This window comes from Dermatophagoides farinae, chromosome 4, assembly GCF_024713945.1.
Source record: "Dermatophagoides farinae isolate YC_2012a chromosome 4, ASM2471394v1, whole genome shotgun sequence".
In the NCBI taxonomy this organism is placed as follows: Eukaryota; Metazoa; Arthropoda; class Arachnida; order Sarcoptiformes; family Pyroglyphidae; genus Dermatophagoides; species Dermatophagoides farinae.
In genome coordinates, this window is record NC_134680.1 from 6,304,941 (window position 1) to 6,323,394 (window position 18,454).

General features: G+C 31.6%; 5 protein-coding genes across 9 annotated transcripts; 3 read left to right on the forward strand and 2 right to left on the reverse strand.

Annotated features, from left to right (window-relative positions):
* Window positions 1-33: 33 nt before the first annotated feature.
* Window positions 34-2,284, forward strand: LOC124490564 (eukaryotic translation initiation factor 3 subunit D-like). The gene is made up of 4 exons (XM_047053088.2): window positions 34-349; window positions 423-547; window positions 624-1,487; window positions 1,560-2,284. Exons 1-4 carry the CDS (start codon window positions 169-171, stop codon window positions 2,028-2,030), a joined length of 1,641 nt encoding a protein of 546 aa, XP_046909044.2. The 5' UTR covers window positions 34-168; the 3' UTR covers window positions 2,031-2,284.
* LOC124490317 (solute carrier family 35 member F5) lies at window positions 2,126-5,089 on the reverse strand. Of its 2 annotated transcripts, XM_075730933.1 has the most exons (5): window positions 4,366-5,058; window positions 3,353-4,308; window positions 3,127-3,286; window positions 2,947-3,065; window positions 2,644-2,828 (listed from the first exon to the last, which is right to left on the reverse strand). In XM_075730933.1, exons 1-5 carry the CDS (start codon window positions 4,866-4,868, stop codon window positions 2,779-2,781), a joined length of 1,788 nt encoding a protein of 595 aa, XP_075587048.1. In that variant the 5' UTR covers window positions 4,869-5,058; the 3' UTR covers window positions 2,644-2,778. The 2 variants fall into 2 exon arrangements, with proteins under 2 accessions (XP_075587047.1, XP_075587048.1); XM_075730932.1 differs by having other exon boundaries at window positions 2,126-3,065; window positions 4,366-5,089.
* Window positions 5,090-5,143: 54 nt separating this feature from the next.
* Es2 (ess-2 splicing factor homolog) lies at window positions 5,144-6,850 on the forward strand. The gene is made up of 2 exons (XM_047053090.2): window positions 5,144-5,610; window positions 5,666-6,850. The coding sequence occupies exons 1-2, from the start codon at window positions 5,213-5,215 to the stop codon at window positions 6,759-6,761; spliced, it is 1,494 nt and encodes a 497-aa protein (XP_046909046.1). The 5' UTR covers window positions 5,144-5,212; the 3' UTR covers window positions 6,762-6,850.
* Window positions 6,851-6,905: 55 nt separating this feature from the next.
* LOC124490565 (glucose-6-phosphate exchanger SLC37A2) lies at window positions 6,906-10,246 on the forward strand. 4 transcript variants are annotated; one of them, XM_075730934.1, is made up of 10 exons: window positions 6,958-7,482; window positions 7,589-7,635; window positions 7,899-8,051; window positions 8,126-8,575; window positions 8,649-8,882; window positions 8,945-9,147; window positions 9,206-9,319; window positions 9,380-9,470; window positions 9,544-9,692; window positions 9,762-10,246. In XM_075730934.1, the coding sequence occupies exons 4-10, from the start codon at window positions 8,143-8,145 to the stop codon at window positions 10,101-10,103; spliced, it is 1,566 nt and encodes a 521-aa protein (XP_075587049.1). In that variant the 5' UTR covers window positions 6,958-7,482; window positions 7,589-7,635; window positions 7,899-8,051; window positions 8,126-8,142; the 3' UTR covers window positions 10,104-10,246. The 4 variants fall into 4 exon arrangements, with proteins under 4 accessions (XP_075587051.1, XP_075587052.1, XP_075587049.1 ...); XM_075730936.1 differs by having other exon boundaries at window positions 6,906-7,635; window positions 9,212-9,319; XM_075730937.1 differs by lacking the exon at window positions 7,589-7,635 and having other exon boundaries at window positions 6,906-7,494; window positions 9,212-9,319.
* On the reverse strand, window positions 10,155-16,551 carry Spt6 (transcription elongation factor Spt6). Its single transcript, XM_047053086.2, has 6 exons — window positions 16,097-16,551; window positions 13,899-16,027; window positions 13,694-13,837; window positions 13,351-13,634; window positions 11,398-13,289; window positions 10,155-11,336 (listed from the first exon to the last, which is right to left on the reverse strand). Exons 1-6 carry the CDS (start codon window positions 16,248-16,250, stop codon window positions 10,387-10,389), a joined length of 5,553 nt encoding a protein of 1,850 aa, XP_046909042.2. The 5' UTR covers window positions 16,251-16,551; the 3' UTR covers window positions 10,155-10,386.
* Between the last annotated feature and the right edge of the window lie 1,903 nt (window positions 16,552-18,454).

Below are 18,454 nucleotides of genomic sequence, written 5' to 3' on the forward strand. Positions count from 1 at the left end.
GATGATGACAACAAAGCGATAGAGAGTGAAAAAAAGACGCCTCTACCGGCTTGTACGCGTGTTAAAAAAAAAAAATTTTTTTTGCTCACATTTTTTTCCAGATTAAAAATTCTTTGAATAAAATTAAACTTTTTTTAAAATCTTTTATCCATCATCATCATCATCATCATGGAAACTCCGAAAAAACACTTAATTCTACCCGAATTACCTGTTAATGGCCATGGTTGGGGCCCAGTAGACAATCTAAAATTATTCAATGGAATGTCCTATCAATCATTTAATAAAAATGATCGTCTTGGTATGGTTGCCGATTGGACCGGTGATACTTATTCGGATAATCGTTTGTTAAGTAAGTTTTTTTTTCTCGTTATTTCTTATGTAATTGAATTTGTTAATTTTTTTCAATAAAAAAAAAATTATAGTGAAATATCAAGTTCAATATGGTGCCAATCAATATCGTAATATGATTGAAGATGAAGATTCATTTCAAGTGGTTGATCAAACTAAAAATCAACGTACACAACGTAGTAAAATTCGTATGGGACAAGTAAGTTTTACTAATCATCTTATTTTTGTGCATTTAATTTTATTATTTTTTGCATATTGCTAATTGAATCAAATAGAATCTTCGTGGCCGTCATCAACGTAATAACCATAATGCATTTCGTCGTAATAATCGACAAAATACACGTGGAAAATATGGTAATAAATCGAATAGAAAATATGATAATAAAGGACAGAATTCGAAAAAACGTGAATCCTCGGTTAATGTACGGCCTGAATGGAAAATACTTGAAGAAATGGATTTTCCACGTTTATCAAAATTATCATTACCAAATATTGGTGATGGTCAAGAAATCTATACGGCAGGTTCAATGGAATATTATGATAAAAGTTATGATCGTATTAATTGTAAAGTGGAACGACCATTACAGCGTATTAATCGTATTTTCCATAAAGTAACCACCACTGATGATCCAATTATACGAAAATTATCAAAAATTGAAGGCAATGTTTATGCTACCGATGCAATTATTGCCACGTTGATGTGTGCTACACGTTCGGTGAATTCATGGGATATTGTTGTACAACGTTTTAAGGATAAATTATTTTTCGATAAACGTGATGATTCTGATTTTGATCTATTATCGGTGAATGAAAGTGCAGCCGAACCACCATATAATGATGATCCGAATAGCATTAATAATCCAAGAAATTTAGCATTGGAAGCAACATTTATCAATCATAATTTTTCGCAACAAGTTTTGAAAAAGAATGGTGAAAAATATAATTTTGAAAATCCAAATCCATTTGTTGCTGAAGATGAAAATGTAGAAGTAGCATCCGTCGGTTATCGTTACCGGAAATGGAATCTAGGTGAAGGTGTCAATCTGGTTGTACGTTGTGAACATGATGCCGTCACTCATGGATCAAATGATGAACTACAATTGATGAATATTAAAGCATTGAATGAATGGGATTCAAGAGTATGTGGTGGTGGTGGTGGTGATTTTGTTGCTTTAATTCTAATTTGCTTTGTTTTTTATTTTTTTTTTTAGATTACCGGAGCTATTGATTGGCGACAAAAATTGGATGTTCAACGTGGTGCTGTATTGGCTAATGAATTGAAAAACAATGCATGTAAATTGGCCAAATGGACTGTTCAATCATTGTTGGCTGGTTCACATCAAATTAAATTTGGTTATGTTTCACGTGTAAATTTTCGTGATTCCACTAAACATTCAATTCTTGGTACACAACAATTTCGACCACGTGAATTTGCTGATCAAATTAATTTGAATTTAGACAATGCTTGGGGTATTCTACGTTGCATTATTGATACATGTCTAAAATTGGATGAAGGAAAATATTTAATCCTTAAAGATCCGAACAAACCAAATCTGATTATTTATTCAATTCCACCGGAAACATTTGAAACCGATGACGATGATGATGATGTTGGTGATGATGATGATGATGAAGAAGATAAATCCAATATTGTTGATGAAGTGGCCAAGGAAAAAAAATGAAAAAATGACCACTACTACTACTCGTGTGTGTGTGTTGTCATTAATCGGCACGAAAATTTTATCTCAAAAAAAAAATGGATTCAAAACAAAAATTATTGATTAATCAATCAATCAAATTTTTTTTTATTGTTCAGAAAAATCAAAATATTCATCATTACATATATATTAATAAATTGGAGAAAATTATCAAATTTTCTAAATTTTTTGAATCTAATATATTAAATATATGTGCTCGGCTTTTTTGACATTTTAAATCTTTTTTTTTCCAAATCAAACTTTTGTTGATATAGTTAGTAGAAAAATATCACAATAGCGCAACAAAGGAGTTTTTTTTTGAAATTGAAATAAATAAATTTTTTTTTTCATTATATAAGAGCTGATGATGATGAAGCAGCATCAGCTTCTGCTGCTTCAATCAATGATTTTGTCTGTTCATTATGTTCATCATCATCATCATCATGACGATCATTATGATGATTATTTTGATCAGCAATTCGTTGTTTATTAAATTGATAATGACGTATGGAAGTTGATGTGGACGATGATGGTAATTGATGATTGTTTGAATGTTTGTTATGAGAATCACATGTATTCATTTCGATATTGTTTGTGGTGTCAATAATTTGGTCCATTGTTGTTTCATTTTTAGTGGAGTGATTATTTTTACCGGAATGTTGTTGATGATGATGATGATTTGTATTTTTGTGATTCTTTTCATCATCACCATTATCACTTTTTCTTATCTCATTCAATGATTCTTCCAATCGTATAGTACCTGTTGAACAATTGAATGTTTTTCTTGGTGATGAACCAATTGAATAAAGGCAACGTTCAAGTATTTCCAATATTGGATCCCAACGTTCATATTGTGAAATAAATATAACGATAATAAAACTAAAAAACATTGGTATTGTACCTAAAAAGAATACTCGTGGATATTCAATATTTTTATAGAATATATCGAAAAATACGGCCATCGGTATTGTGAATGATACGGATATTGTGCCCACTAAACTTGAGGTCATAAAACTTCCACTAAAAAATGAAATTAAATTAAATTAGAAAAACAAAAAAAAATACAGCTGGCCAAACTTACAGAAGCCATAATAATTCCGATATAACTGTACCACATAGACCATTGACTAGAATCAAAATCCATTGATCTTGTGAAGGCCATTGAAATGTTTCAATATGTGTGAAATTTAATAACATTAAAAATGGTGACATGAAAATCATGCTGAACAATCCAATAAAACCTATTTGTTGAAAAAAACAGTTATCAGTCAATAAACCAATAAACAAAACAAAAACAAAATAATTACCAAAAAACATTGGAAAATTCAACATTGAATCATGTACTAGATTATAACGCATTAAAACAATATAAACCGAATAGAAAAATGCTCCACATAATGACCAGATACTACCTAATGGTAGTATTGTTTCATTGTTGGCCATATTTAATTTGCCACTATTGTTGTTATGATTATTATTGATGGTGGCTAAATTATTGGCTTGAAATGGTTGATGTGATGATTGATGTGGATTAATCGGTTCAATATTAGAGATCATTGCAACACTTGAAATAGATAAAAGAACACATAATAACTTGGTCAATGATAATGAATCAGTAACTGAACCGGATGGAAATAAAATTCCTAATAATAATGTAAATAATGGTGTTGTGCTGGACAATACATTCACCAGACCAGCTTCACTATATTGAAGTCCCATATGGAAACTAAGATGAGCTGCAAACCAAATCCAAGTAAAATAAAATGCCAATATAGCTGTTTCACGTATAGTTAATTTATTGGTATGATCATGATGATGATGATGATGATGATGACCATAATTAGATGATGACAAAGGTGAGGTTGATTGATTATTACCGGTTAATTCATTCGTATTTGAATGTAATCGTTGACGATTACGTTGATATAAGACACGCATAAATGATGAATATGAAAGACGTGATAAGAATGCATCATCAGCATGTTTATCTGATAATTGTCGTACTTCAATCAGATTGGAAAATCGTACTAATCTTTTTGATTTTAATTTTTCTTTCATTTTACTTTTTGAACGTTTCGATGATGATGATGTTTTCTTGATAAAATTAACATTTGATGATGATGATATGTTTTTGTTTTTGTTGTTTTTAGTGGAATTATTTTTCGAATCACCAATTAATATAGCATTTGATGGATTATTATCAATAAAAACGTGGCCATCACCGGATACACTTTCATCATCTTCAGTTTCACTACTTTTTCCACTATGGTAAAGTAAAATTGAATGTTAAATGCAAAACAAAACAAAAAAAGAAATTTACCTCAAAGAACTAGTATCACTACATCGTTTGATGGGAATCCAAACTGAATCACTGAGAAAATGTGAATTTGATGATTTCACTGATTCCATATCCTTCGACGAACTATTAATAGCCATACCATCGGAAATGTTTGAATTTTTCATTACATTTTCTGTCGTTCGATCATTATTATCATCAGAATCTTCATCATCATCATCATCTTCTTCTTCTTCTTCATCTTCATCATCATCAAGTGTTAAATTCTGTTGATCCGAATCAGAAACAATGGAATAATAATCACCGGGATTAAGATGATTTTTTTGTGTCCACCATGAATCGAAAAAAATGAAACCAAAAAGATATAACGAAAACATAACACCTTTTATATAGGCGGTAAAAAATGGTTTATTGAAATTTTTTTCATGATATAAATATTCGGTCATTTCCGAGCTTGCTACCCATAATGTATCCACCAAGAGTAGAATCAAGGAACCAAATAAAAAACGGCAGGAAACAATTTTCATAATCGTCGTCGTAGTATTGTTTGTCAATCATAATTTCATCTAGCCATTATCAATTATGGATGATTATTGCCAGTATTTAAAAAAAACAGATGTTATAATGATCTATAGAACAACAAAATTCATTCAAGTTGTTTTCAAGGCAATGAGTGCAAAAAAAAACAAATGAATGAATTGGTAAATAAATTCTTTAACAAATCGGTGACATCATCAACAAATATATTGTTCGACTAATCATACCTAACATGACCATCGATGTGAAAATAGTGGCGAATTCATACATTTCATCATGATCATGTTTTGTTTTGATTTGATTTGATTTGAGTTTTGTTTTTTTTATTGCAAAAATGGATTCCAAAACAATTGTACCTTATAAAGATGATGATGATGATGACAAATCGGTTGAACAAATCAATGATTTTAAACTTCAAATCATATCTAATTCATCGGATATAGATCATCAGACAAAAGTGAAAAAACGAAAAGTTTTAGATGAAGATGAATTTAGCCGAAAAATTGGTTCAATTATTGAACGAGATTTTTTTCCCGATTTAACAAAAACGCGACTAGAATTGGAACTACAAGATGCAATCAAAAATAATGATTTTGAAAAGATTTCACGATTAGTGAGAAAAAAAATTGAACAAAACAATGGTAAACAAAAAAATGCTAATATGACTGATACGCCAGCCAATTTTTGTACGCCTGCATCCACATTGAATGATGATGAGATTCGTTTTCAAAAGTAAGTGAAACCAATGGATTATCGTCGAAATAAACTAATGTTATTTTTTTTACAGAATCGATCCTAGAGATCAAGAAGATGATGAAGAAACGTCCGACCAGATGAACAACGAAACAAATCTAAGTTTGAATAAATTTCTCAATAAATTTACATCAGAAGATAGTGATTCATTTCAAAAATTACAAGATAAAGCGATTAAAAAACATTTGGAAAGATTGGAATTTCTAAATAGTGATTCACAGCTAAATAATGAAATTGTCGAACAATCACTGGAATTACCATCAATTGATACACAACAGATGATTATGAATGCAAATCAATCGACAAAAGAATCACAATCAGTTGCAAACAGATTAGTCACATGGAAACATTCGAATACAAATACTGTCATGTTCGATCCGGAAGGTGTCAAATTAACAAAAGATGAAATTGAACATTTCAAATCACGACAAATTATCGTTCATGAAAATACACGTTTCAAAACAAATCCATTTCAAACGAATGTTAATTCACAACCAGTTAATAATACAAATCCATTGCAATCGGGAAAAATTGGTGTAGATGGAAAAGAAGTTAATGGGAACAAAACTCCAAGTGTAAATGGTTTTTCATTCGTTCCCAGTACACCTTGTTTACGACCAGAAAGTCTAGCCAATTCTCCATTGATGACTTGGGGAGCTATCGAAGCCACACCAATCAATTTAAAAGGTGATACAACCCCATTATTACATTCTGGTGGTGGATCACATTTTAAAATTCCTGAAATATCTGAAAAAGAATCTATCGGAAAAGAATTAGCCAATCGAATATTATTGAAAAAGAAAGCAGCAGCTCAAGAAAATCGTATGAATAGTCCATTCGTGAAAGGTACATCGAACTTAGAACGATTAAATTCAATGTCACCAGCTGCACGATTATTAGCAACAAAAAAATTGGGTGTCCATAAAAATGTTGACAATCGATTACAGGCCAGTTATTCACCATTAATGACGGCCGCAACAACACCAACACCAAGACGTTTAGTGACGCCATCACCATTGACATTATCATCATCTGTCACACCAAAATCAGATTCAATAACGAAGGCTAATAGTAACAACGATAGTGATCAGAAAATGAATAAAAGACCTAAAGCATCACATTTTTTTTGATCATTTATATATTCAATGTGTAAATTCAAATGGAAAAAAATGAACTTTTTTTTTGTACATAATAAAATTACCATTTTTTTTTAACATAATTTATTTCCAAGAATAGTCATTGAAATTAATCTAATCGAATTGTTTTTTTTTTTGATGATGATGATGAAAAGCATTGAAATGATTCGATTTGAATCGACAATCGATGCTAAAAGTAAACAAAGTCCATCGATAATAGACCATTGAATGATAATTTGGGCACAGACATAAACCTTTTGAATACAACGAAAAATTCATTCATTCATTCATTCGACCAATGCTACCGTGTTCATTACATGTGTATGTGATGTTGAGTACATATGGTGTTTTTTTTTGTTGTTGTTTATACTGCTAAAAAAAATATACGAACAGTTTACGAGCATTTTTTTTTATATTGTGTTTCAATATCATCATGTGTATACACGGATGAAATGTCATTTTTGTTTGTTTGTTTGATTCGATTCAAGAAAAAAAAAAAAATTCCACTTATTACATCGTATCGTAAAAAAAATATATACGTCGTGTAATCGTCATCGTTGTGGCTATTAATCGTCGTTGTACTATTAAGTCACAAAAAAATAAAAAAATAAATAAATTTTCTTTAAATTGATAAATTGACGATAAGATATAAAGTATTCCTTGATATTATCATCAAATTTTGTTGTCATTGATAAGATGATCAAGAAATAGTGATGTATGATTATTCGTATGTGTATGATTTATTGCTTTTCTTTTAACTGTTTGTTTTTTTGTTGTTGTTGTTGTTACGAACCGATCCAAACTGGCAAAATTATTATCAGCTATAGCTATTGATTTTAAATCGATGATTATTTCGTTGATTATTTCGGTATTTCAAATCTAATAGTACATAATATTATCAATGAATTAACCACCACATATATTTATTTCTTTTTTTATCATGTTGAAATTTTCAAATCATGATCAAATCGTGATCGAAAAAAAAATCAATACTTTTTTTCCCATTTTTCTTCCATTATATATGTGACGCATTTTTTTTTTGTTCATTGATCAATATTGATTGATTGACAACGACCACAATACATGCATGTACACTGGATTTCAATCATAATTTCAAAATGGAATCAACAGCCATAGCTTACCAGAGCCGAATTGTTAATCTGTGATCGAATCTAATTTTTTTTTTGAATTAAAGTTTCAACTGTAGCCCCCTGTGTAACATCATTTTCGAAAATTTTTCATTTCTATCATCTGATCATCACTTTTTTTCTCCAATAACACCAAGTAAGTTATTTGATTTGTTTTTTTTTTTTTTTTGGTTGAATCTGTCAAATTAATTCACAATTCATTTTATATAGTTGTATAGTTGTACGATATGTTGCGAATTCCAATCGGAATTCATTGCTTTATTCATGAACGTTTTCGATCATTAAACATCTATAGATCTCTTGTACTATTATTAACATATCTAGCATATGCTAGTTATCATCTAAGTCGTCGTCCATTCAGTATTGTTAAAAGTGTTCTTACTTGTACAGACAATAATAATCATACATCGAATAATTGTGGTTGGCCACCATTCAATCAACATGATTCTGAAACATTACTTGGATTATTGGATTCAGCATTTTTATTTGCTTATGCATTTGGAATGTTTTTCTCCGGTTTTCTTGCCGAACGTTGTAATTTACGATATTTCCTAGCAATGGGAATGTTATTGAGTGGTTTACTCAACTATACAATCGGTTTAGCTTTTTATTATAATATACATTCATTATCATTTTTTATCATTTTTCAAATTCTTTCTGGTAAGTGTGTATTGATCATTTTCATTGAAATTGAATAATTACAAATTTTTTTTTTATAAATTCATGAAATTAGGCATACTTCAAACAACTGGATGGCCAGCTGTTGTCACTTGTATTGGCCATTGGTTTAGTAAATCATCACGTGGTGTTCTTTTCGGTATTTGGAATTCACATACAAATGTTGGCAACATTCTTGGAGCAATTGTTGCTGGTGCTTTTGTTGATTATAATTGGGGACTAAGTTTTATGATACCCGGCCTGATTATTGGTTTAGCCGGATTTTTAATCTTTTTATTTCTTGTTCCTCGTAAGTTGTTTTTTTTTCGTGGATCGATCATAATTAAAAAAAAAAAACATTCTACTCATCAGGCCCTGAAGATGTTGGAATTCCATCGGCTATAATACATGGACCATCATCAAATCATTTAATAATCAGCGATCAACAATATCCATCTGAATCGATATTTCAATCATCCGAAGATTCCGGTGTTTATGGTCATAATAATAATAGTGTTGGTAACAGTGACAGTCATAATCATCGACGAATTATTCGTAATAATGATATTGAATCCGTAAGTATTAAGATCAGTTATTGATTGGAATGGGAAAAAAATTTTTCAATATTTTTAGTCACAGAATATGGAAGAGGATAGTCCATTACTTTGTTCATTGGATGATAGTGCCATAAATGTTCATATACCGGAAAAGAATGCCATATCATTTTTTCAGGCATTAAAAATTCCTGTAAGTTTTTTTTTCATTGAATTTTAAATGAATCGGAAATAATTATCATTCAATCATTAGGGTGTAATTGAATTTTCTATATGTCTATTTTTTGCCAAATTGGTTAGCTATACATTTCTATTTTGGTTACCATTTTATATTAATTATTCAAGTATGTTTTCACTATTTTTTGGATTAAAAATTTGTTATTATATTAATCATTTTTTTTAAAAAATTCAATCTAGTGCATAGTTCATCATCAAATTCAGCTTTTCTTTCCGCTTTTTTTGATCTTGGTGGTATTATTGGTGGTATTTTAGCCGGATTTATTGTCGATCGTTATGGTGCTAGTGCTATTACCTGTGTTGGAATGCTCAGTATGGCTATACCATCGGTATGTTTGTTTTAAATTTTTTTTTATAATCAAATCATTTTAATTCAAAATCATTTTGTCGTTTTGTAGCTATTATTATATTACAACTATGGTAATACATCAAACATGATGAACATTATATTGCAAATAATAACCGGCACATTTGTTAATGGACCATATGCATTGATAACAACGGCCGTATCGGCTGAACTTGGTACAAAAGTTAAATCAAGTCAAGCATTGGCTACAGTTACTGCTATTATCGATGGTACCGGTTCAATGGGCGCTGCTATTGGACCATTATTAAGTGGACCATTAGCCCGAATAGGTTGGAGCTATGTATTCGTTATGGTCATCATATCCGATACGTTAGCATTATTATCATTGTTACGAATTGCACGACAAGAATATTTACGTTTACGTGCAAATTAATCAATCAATTAATCAATAGACGATAATAATTTTTTTCAAACTATCGATATATTTTGAATATATTATATACTGTTTTATTATATATATTTTTTTTAATTCATTTAGAGAAAAAAAAACAAAAAAAAAATAATTTCATTCTTTCACTCCACATGCGTGAGATAATTGTACAGTATTTTTTAATTTTCTAATTTTTTCGTGTGTGTGTGTGTGTGTGTGTGTGTGTTTGAGTATGTATGGGTAAAAAAAAAGTCAAATAAGCATGAATATTATCGAAAAAAATAGATCAATTCCATTCATCTACTAATGGTGTTTGATCACCACCTTTGATTATATTTGGTGTTGCAGTCGTATCTTCTTGCATTGGACTAATGGACATCTGTGATGATGCACCTGGTGTTGAATAGCCCGGTGTTCGTGGTTTATTCATCAATGGTATTATATTGTTTGATGATGGTGAAATCATCATTGATGATTGTTGTAATGACGTTGATGATGATGATGGTAATAGTGATGGTTGTAGTGGCGGTGGCATTGTTCGATTATTATGATGATGATTATTACGATTCGAATGCCAATCCGTTGTTGATGGTTGTTTCAGAAGATCAGACCATTGATTACCACCACGTGAACCTGGACGATTATTTTGTACCGGTATTGTATTAGGTACTGGTGGAAGTGGTGGTGGTGGTGGCATCATGTTAGTTTGGCCGGCGGAATAAGGAAGACTACCACCAGCGGCTGCTGTAGCAGGAAACACATTATTTCTTTGAGCTACATTGAAATTACCACTGGCTGCTAATTGAACATTCGATGTGGGTGCAAAATTTCCATTAAATGATGATGTTTGTCCCGTCACTTGTGATAGTGTATTAAACAGATGATTGGGCATTGATTGGGCTGCCCGTTGTATAGCTTGTGGATTGATATTGGGTGTTGGAACAAATCCCGGTTTATTCGATGATGATATATTACTACCGCTAACATATGGTGATGTTGTAGCTTGTGGTGTACGTTGTGAAATATATGGACTAGCATTAATAATTGGTGTTTGTGGTCCAGGTGTCCGAGTAAATGTTGAATGATCTTTATAATGATCTTTAAACCATTTAAACAATGTATTTATCGATTTAAACATATTATTACGATACTTAAATCCATCCGGTGTAGCCGTTATAAATTCATGGAAAGCTTTTTGATTCGGTTGATAAGATAATAGAAATTTTCCAGGAAATTCTATTCAAAAAAAAAATTAAAATCAAATTAAATTTCATTTAATTAAGATACAAATGTTTACCTTTTGATGCAGATACAATATACGGTATACGTGATGGCGCCTTTTGTTTTTCTTCATTCAACACTTTTTCAGCTGCATGACGATCACCATTAAGATCACGAAAGTATTTAAAATTTATCAAATCACGTGCAAAACCAGCCATCGGTTGTACATAACGGGCAATGATTTCATCTAAATCTTCGAATGATTCATTATCAATGAATAGTTGTCGTCCCAATGAAAAGGCATTAGTTTTTCCTTCTTCACGGATGGAAATATTCTGATGTATACCATCATGTACTTTCCATGACAATGTTAAATGATCATTGCCTTTCGATGATGGTCGTATGACAGCTTCACCTTGTGGTGATTCGGCCAGTATTTGTTCGGATTTTTTGAAATCAATATTATGAAACGATGGATGTACAATGATTCGTTTCATAAATGTTCTCTGTCGATTTTTACGTTTTTTACTATCCTCTTCTGATCGTATATCACGATCTTCAGAATCAAAATCATAGTAATTATCTTTGGCTGGTTTAAATCGATTATTTGCATCAATCAAATCAGATGTACGGCAAGTTAATTCGAGTGAAAACCTTTCGATTATCACTTTCAATATTCGACAATTGATTGTCATGCCCATTTTAACTCTTGTTTGTGGATCCGATACCTCTTTATCCGAAAGAAATTTCAACGGTATAATACCGGTAAGGCCATTGTCTAGTCGTGCACGAACACCAAATGCTTGTCCAGGACATTGATTCGTATCAAAATGATTCCATACTTCACCCAATTCATTAAAATCGTCTTTTAGACAGAATGGACATTTCCAAAGTCCGGTTTCCATACGAATTGGCTGTGCTTGATCAACCTGTTCAGTTTTAGGTTTTCGTCGTACAATTCCTGCAACACGAACTTGCACTAATCGTCCAGTATGGAATGTAGTGAGATTTTCTCCAGTCAAAAGTTGAAATATTTCCTCATCATTTGGTGGTCGATACGGTTTCCGTTTATCCTGGTAACGATCAGTTAATTCCGTTCGAATGTCATACAATGTTTGTTTTTTAAGACCAAATTGTTGTCGATGAAGTTCTTTGGCGAATTCATCCAGATCCAAATCACGAAGTTTTTCCGGATTTTCAATAATCTCTTCCAATGCTTGTGCAGGATTATGATCATTATCTTCGTCATAATCTAGTGCATCGACGGCCATTTTTCTAGCCCATTCATATGCTTCTGGATGAACACGTGTACTATCCAAAACTTCAATATAAGTATCGGTACCCGAATCGGCAAATGCATTTGTATCGATTTTGATGAAACCGGCACAATTGATGAAAACAATTTTACCAATGTTACAGTTCTGTATGAGTTGAGATCGATTCTCCAGCAATTGTGTTTGCTGTTTTTTCAATGTTCGTAGTAGATATGCACCTTTACGTGGACCAAGACCACCGATAAACTGTATCAATGATGATGTATAAGGATGTATTATACATTTGTTAATATCAACACCGACTTCGTTGACACGATTTACAAATTCTGCAAAAAGTGCATTGAGTAATGTTTCACGTGGTACACTATCCTGAAGTGGATGTAACTTCAAGCAAAGAATTTCTTCATCAGCCGAACATAATTGAGCAAATTCCAGTAATGGATCTTGTAATCGCCGTGCTAATGAAATGGCTTGCCGCAGTTTCAATGGATAAGTAGGAAAATCAGCGTTCGCACGTTTAGTATTCATATAAACTATGGATAATTCAGAATCAACATATTCGATGGGTATGAGTGGAAAATGTTTAGTATCATGCAGATGGCGAATCATTTGAATAAGATCATCCATAACATCTTTTGTGACAATCGTATCGGTGCCCAATGCGATTACATGTGGTTTTTTCGATACAATAAAACTGAGAATATGTAAATAGAAAAAAATGATCAGATTTGTTGTCATTTAAAATCACTACATACTTTTGAAGTTTTTCACGATCCTTGTAACTAAAGGAACCACCTTCGACACGTTTTAGCATAAAATGTTCAAGTTTTATGTAATCAGTGACTTCACCATCACCATCAATCAATGCACAAAAGCTAGCTTCTTCGTTGTTTGGCACGTGTGCAAAACCCATTATTCGGATACCGTTACGTGTATCGAAATCATTATCATAACTTTCATCATGATCCTTATCTTCCTGTATGAAAGCTGGAACATATGGACCAATGGCAAGATATGATGCTAATTTATCGGCACAATGCTAAAATTAAAAAAAATGCTATTAATCTAATTCTAATCAGATCTATAAGATAAACCAACCTGTATGATTGTATGTTGTGCTTCAGACAAAATTTTCGTTGTCAATTCTTTGAGTAAAAATGGATATAAAAAACGATTCAAAGCTATATCCAATGCTTTCGAACGTTGATCATTCCAATCTTGTACATTTTTACTGAATTCATCCTAAACAAAAAAATCCAAATATATTACAAAATCATTGAATCCAAATCATTCATATACATACCCTCTGATAAAGATATTTAATCTCTTCTAAATACTGTGAAAATGCTTGTTTATTCGTTGCCAAATCATTCGCCATCATACTGGTTGATGCAGTGGACATTGACGATGAATGTTTTTGCGTATTATCATCCAACGTGATGATCATGTCAACAAGACCATCATTTTTAGCGGCATATAATTGAAGAAATTGATCACCAGCAAAACTTGAAATTGGCTTATTTCGTAGATATTTCAATGCATAACATGAATGTGATTCGTCAATTTCTTTTTTTCCTTTTTTCGTCGGTCTCACTGTGATCGTAGCACGTTCATAAAACATTTGCCGTACAGTTTTACGAACTAATGGATCACAGGACAATTGTTTGCCGACCATAAATGTGGCTGCTTGTAAAACTTTATCGGCCGTATCAAAACGTTTGCTAATATGTTCTTGTGCTGCTTCTAATGGATCCACTGGATGTTGTTCGATTTCATGTTTATGATAACCTTCGGATATATGTTCACCAAATTGTTCTGGTGTTAGGCCAAATCTGGATGCCATTCGTCCAGCACCGGAATCACGACAAAATGAATACGAATCTTTTTTCATTGATAAACGCATAAAAGTCATACGTTCAGCAAGCATCAATTCTTCCACTTTTTCATCTTCATCACTCAATTCTTCAGTGGTTGCATTATTCATGTCATTATTTTCATTATTCACACTTTCACCATTTTCTGTATTACGTTGTTGTTGTTGTTGTTGTTGTTGACGTTCTTGGGCCCGTTGTAAACGTTTACGTTCACGTGCTGAACGTTTTTGTTGTAATAAAAACTTTTTCATATCAGTTAATTCATGACTATAATACAATTGAAATTGGATATAACAATCATTAAATTCTTCAAATGATTGTATTGATTTTGCACGTTGCAAATCTTTATCGGTTATGCGACGAAAATCATCCGGTAATGGTTGATCGTCTTCAGTATTTTTCATCATCAATGATAATTGATAATCTTTCATATTTTCCAATAATTTCAATAGATTTCTTTTTCTTTCATTCAATTGACACCATTTTTCATCCCAATTGAATATGAGCCATAAATCATTGATGGATAAATCTGGTGCATAATATTCTTTACGATAATAGGCTAAAAACGGTATGCTCAGTTTTTCATTTCGAATATATTTCAATACTTGTGATATGACATTGATTGTTGATCGTGGTTTTGCACCAGCCAATGGTTGTCGTATACCATGACTTTTATCCTGTTTCGTTATCGTTGGCATTTCATAAAGATTCCTATATATCCATTCAGATTCATCACGAATTTCATTCAATTCGGCTGCTGTAACTGGGAATGATCGTGTCTGAAAACGTTCCGGAGCATCTGTATTACGTATTTCATTATCAGCTTCAGTAAGATGGCTACGTTCTAATTCAGCCGGTTCATAGAGATCGAATATACTTTTTTTGGGCAATCGTTGTCGTTTCTTTTTACCCGTTTCGCGAGCACGATCTTCAAGACCTTCTTCATCATAATCTTCTTCCATTTCTTCTTCATCGAATTCGGCATTATCATCAAATACATCGAAATCAAAATCGACTCCGAATATATCCTGTGCTTGTTGCAATGCTTGATCATTGTAACCAACGCCACGTTTGGATCGTTGCTTCGCCACAATCGGCTGATCATTATCATCGACAATAAAATTATCTTCATCCGATTCTGAATGTTCGGAATCTATGGGAGCAAATTGATCATCACTCGGTTCACGAATGCCTCGATTTTGTGCACGATTCAATTGTTGTTGATCTGCGTTGCCGAAACCATCATCATCATCGAATAATTCATTGGCTATAGCTTCACGTGCATTCAATGTATCACCACGATCCTCTTCATCATCTTCATCGTCATCTTCAAGTCGACGTACACGACGAAATTTTTTCTTTCGTTCAATTCGACGACCAAGATTTTCTTCAAGTAAATCATAATCATCATCTTCTAAATCCTCTTCCAGATCATCATCATCATGTGAACGTTTATGACCACGACCAATATCATCTTCGGAATCAACATCATCATCATCTTCTTCTTCTTCGACATCATCATTGATCAAATCTTTCATTTCCCGTGCGATTATTTCATCTAATAATTCAAAGCAAATGATGATAAAATTAATCAATTGAGAACAAAACGAAACCATGATGAACTTACCATCATCTTCTTCTTCTTCTTCTGAATCTTCATCCGAACCAACTCTTGTTTTTTTATGGGTTTTTAGTTTTTTATGACGACGAATATCTTCACGTACCTCTTCATCTTCACTACCTTCAGATGATACGGCTTCACGATCGAAAAAATCGGCCATTTTTTTGGAAAAAATTGATGTTGATGATTATTATAGAATTTTTAACACAAACACACTTTGAATGTTTCGAACCCTGTAAAAGGGTGAAAAAGGCGAAAAAAAAACTAAACTGTCCACACTATATACAGAAAGTTGGTTTGCAAGATTTACACAAAAATTTGGTTAAAACCAAAAAAAAAAAAATCTAGAATTGACACACACACACACACAAACACCTTGTGATGATGATTGAATTTAATGATGGCCGTTTACTGGTGTGCATTTTTTTTTTACCAATTTTTCCATTTTCTTTTTAAGAGATGAGCCAAAGAAAAATAATCACTCATTACCCGGATTAATCAAATTATAATCAAAAGATGGCGCTGAGGTTGCGGGTTTTTTTTTGCAATAAAAAAAATGTTCGAATTTTTTTTTTTGTTTTCTGTTTTTGAATTTTGAAAATTTTTTTATTGAATAAATCATTTCACATCCACGTCAAATTACATTGTCCGAAATTTTTCAATTTTCATGTTTTTCTTGTGTGAGTGTGTGTGTGGTTTGAGAAAGAGAGCGAGATAGAGAAATGTATCATGTTGAAACAAGTTTTCATTCAATTTCAAACAACAAAAACATGACCCTTTTTTCGGCTGTAATAAAAAAAAAGATTAAAGAAAATGAAAAAAAAAATTAATTGTAGTTATTAATAATACAAACGTTTATTATGACCTGATCAATATACGAACGGAAAACAAAACGGTGATGATGATAATTACTAAGATAAAAAAAAGGGAGTATACCGAATTTCTTCATGTTTTCATTTCTCTTAACTCTTTTTTTCCCATCAGCTGCAACATTTTTTTTTCTATCATGGAAAATCTATGGAAAAAATGCGAAATGGAAAAAAAATTACAAAGGTGCGGCATAATCGTGTGTCATTTCGGAAATTTTTTTTTTTTTTTACCAAAAAAAAAAAATCAAATTGACCCGTTCAGATTTTAAACATTGGTAATACGTAATGGTAAGTTTATCATATGTTTTTTTTTCTCGAAAAGTGTTTTCAAGGAATTTGATCCATTCGGATATTTTTGTTTTTTACTAATTTTTAATTTTAAATTTTTTTTTTTTTTTTGAAAACAACAAGTAATCATATTAATCATCAACACTATCTATAGATTATGTTGATGATGATGATTAGGTTTTATTATCATTATTATAGTTGGACAGGTTTTTTTTCTTTGGTCAACAAACAAGTTGTATGGCTATTTGATGGAAAAAGTTTTATTATCGATTAGAGAGCCATAGATGTTGGTGGTGGTAAATATTTTTTTTTTCACTAATCTATTCACAAAAGTTGATTAATAAGTTTTTTTTCAGAAAAAAAATATTTTGCCAACTAGATGATCCTCACGATGAATCGAGATTTGTGAATTGAATTTTTTTCCATCATCATCATTATCATCATCATAAACGATAGATAACTACTATACTCGATAGTTTCGGGCATTGCAGTTTCGCTTGTTGGCCAAAAAGGACATCAAGTTTTTTTTCCTATTCGAGCTTTTCCTGTTTCACTTGATCATCAATTTATGAACGAAAAAAACAAGAAAAAAAAAGAAAATGAAAACCTGAATCAAATTGTAACTTTGGAATATTTGGAAAATTCAAATGAAGATAGATTTTTTGTTTTTTTTTTGTTTTGAAACTCTTAAGCCAGTTTTCAGGTTCGATGACTATTTATTATTCTATTTACTAACCAACACTCAGAAAGGAACGTGGCAATTTTTTTTTCTCCCTTCTATCCTTGATTTTTTTTTACAAAGCTCATCATCATCACAATTACCGTCGTCGTCATCATTATTATGATGACGATGATGATCGTTGATTATCAACAGCAATCATAGACACACACACACACATTATTCTCCAATTACACAACCAAATGATGAATCATTTTTTTCTCAATGAATTTGAATTGAATACCATCAAGCATGTTGAAAAAAAACCAGTTCATGGAAGCAATCAACCAACAATAATTTATTTGCAAAGAATTTGCCGAAAAAAAACCAGAAACTTCAACCTTATTATATACATCCATAAAATTCATGTTTGGGATTATTAATATTATTAAATCACACACATTGCCACTGCTACCACCATGCTAAATCAAAAACAAAAAAAAAAGTTTGAAACACGTTGATGCCACACACACATTACCGGCTTTTTTT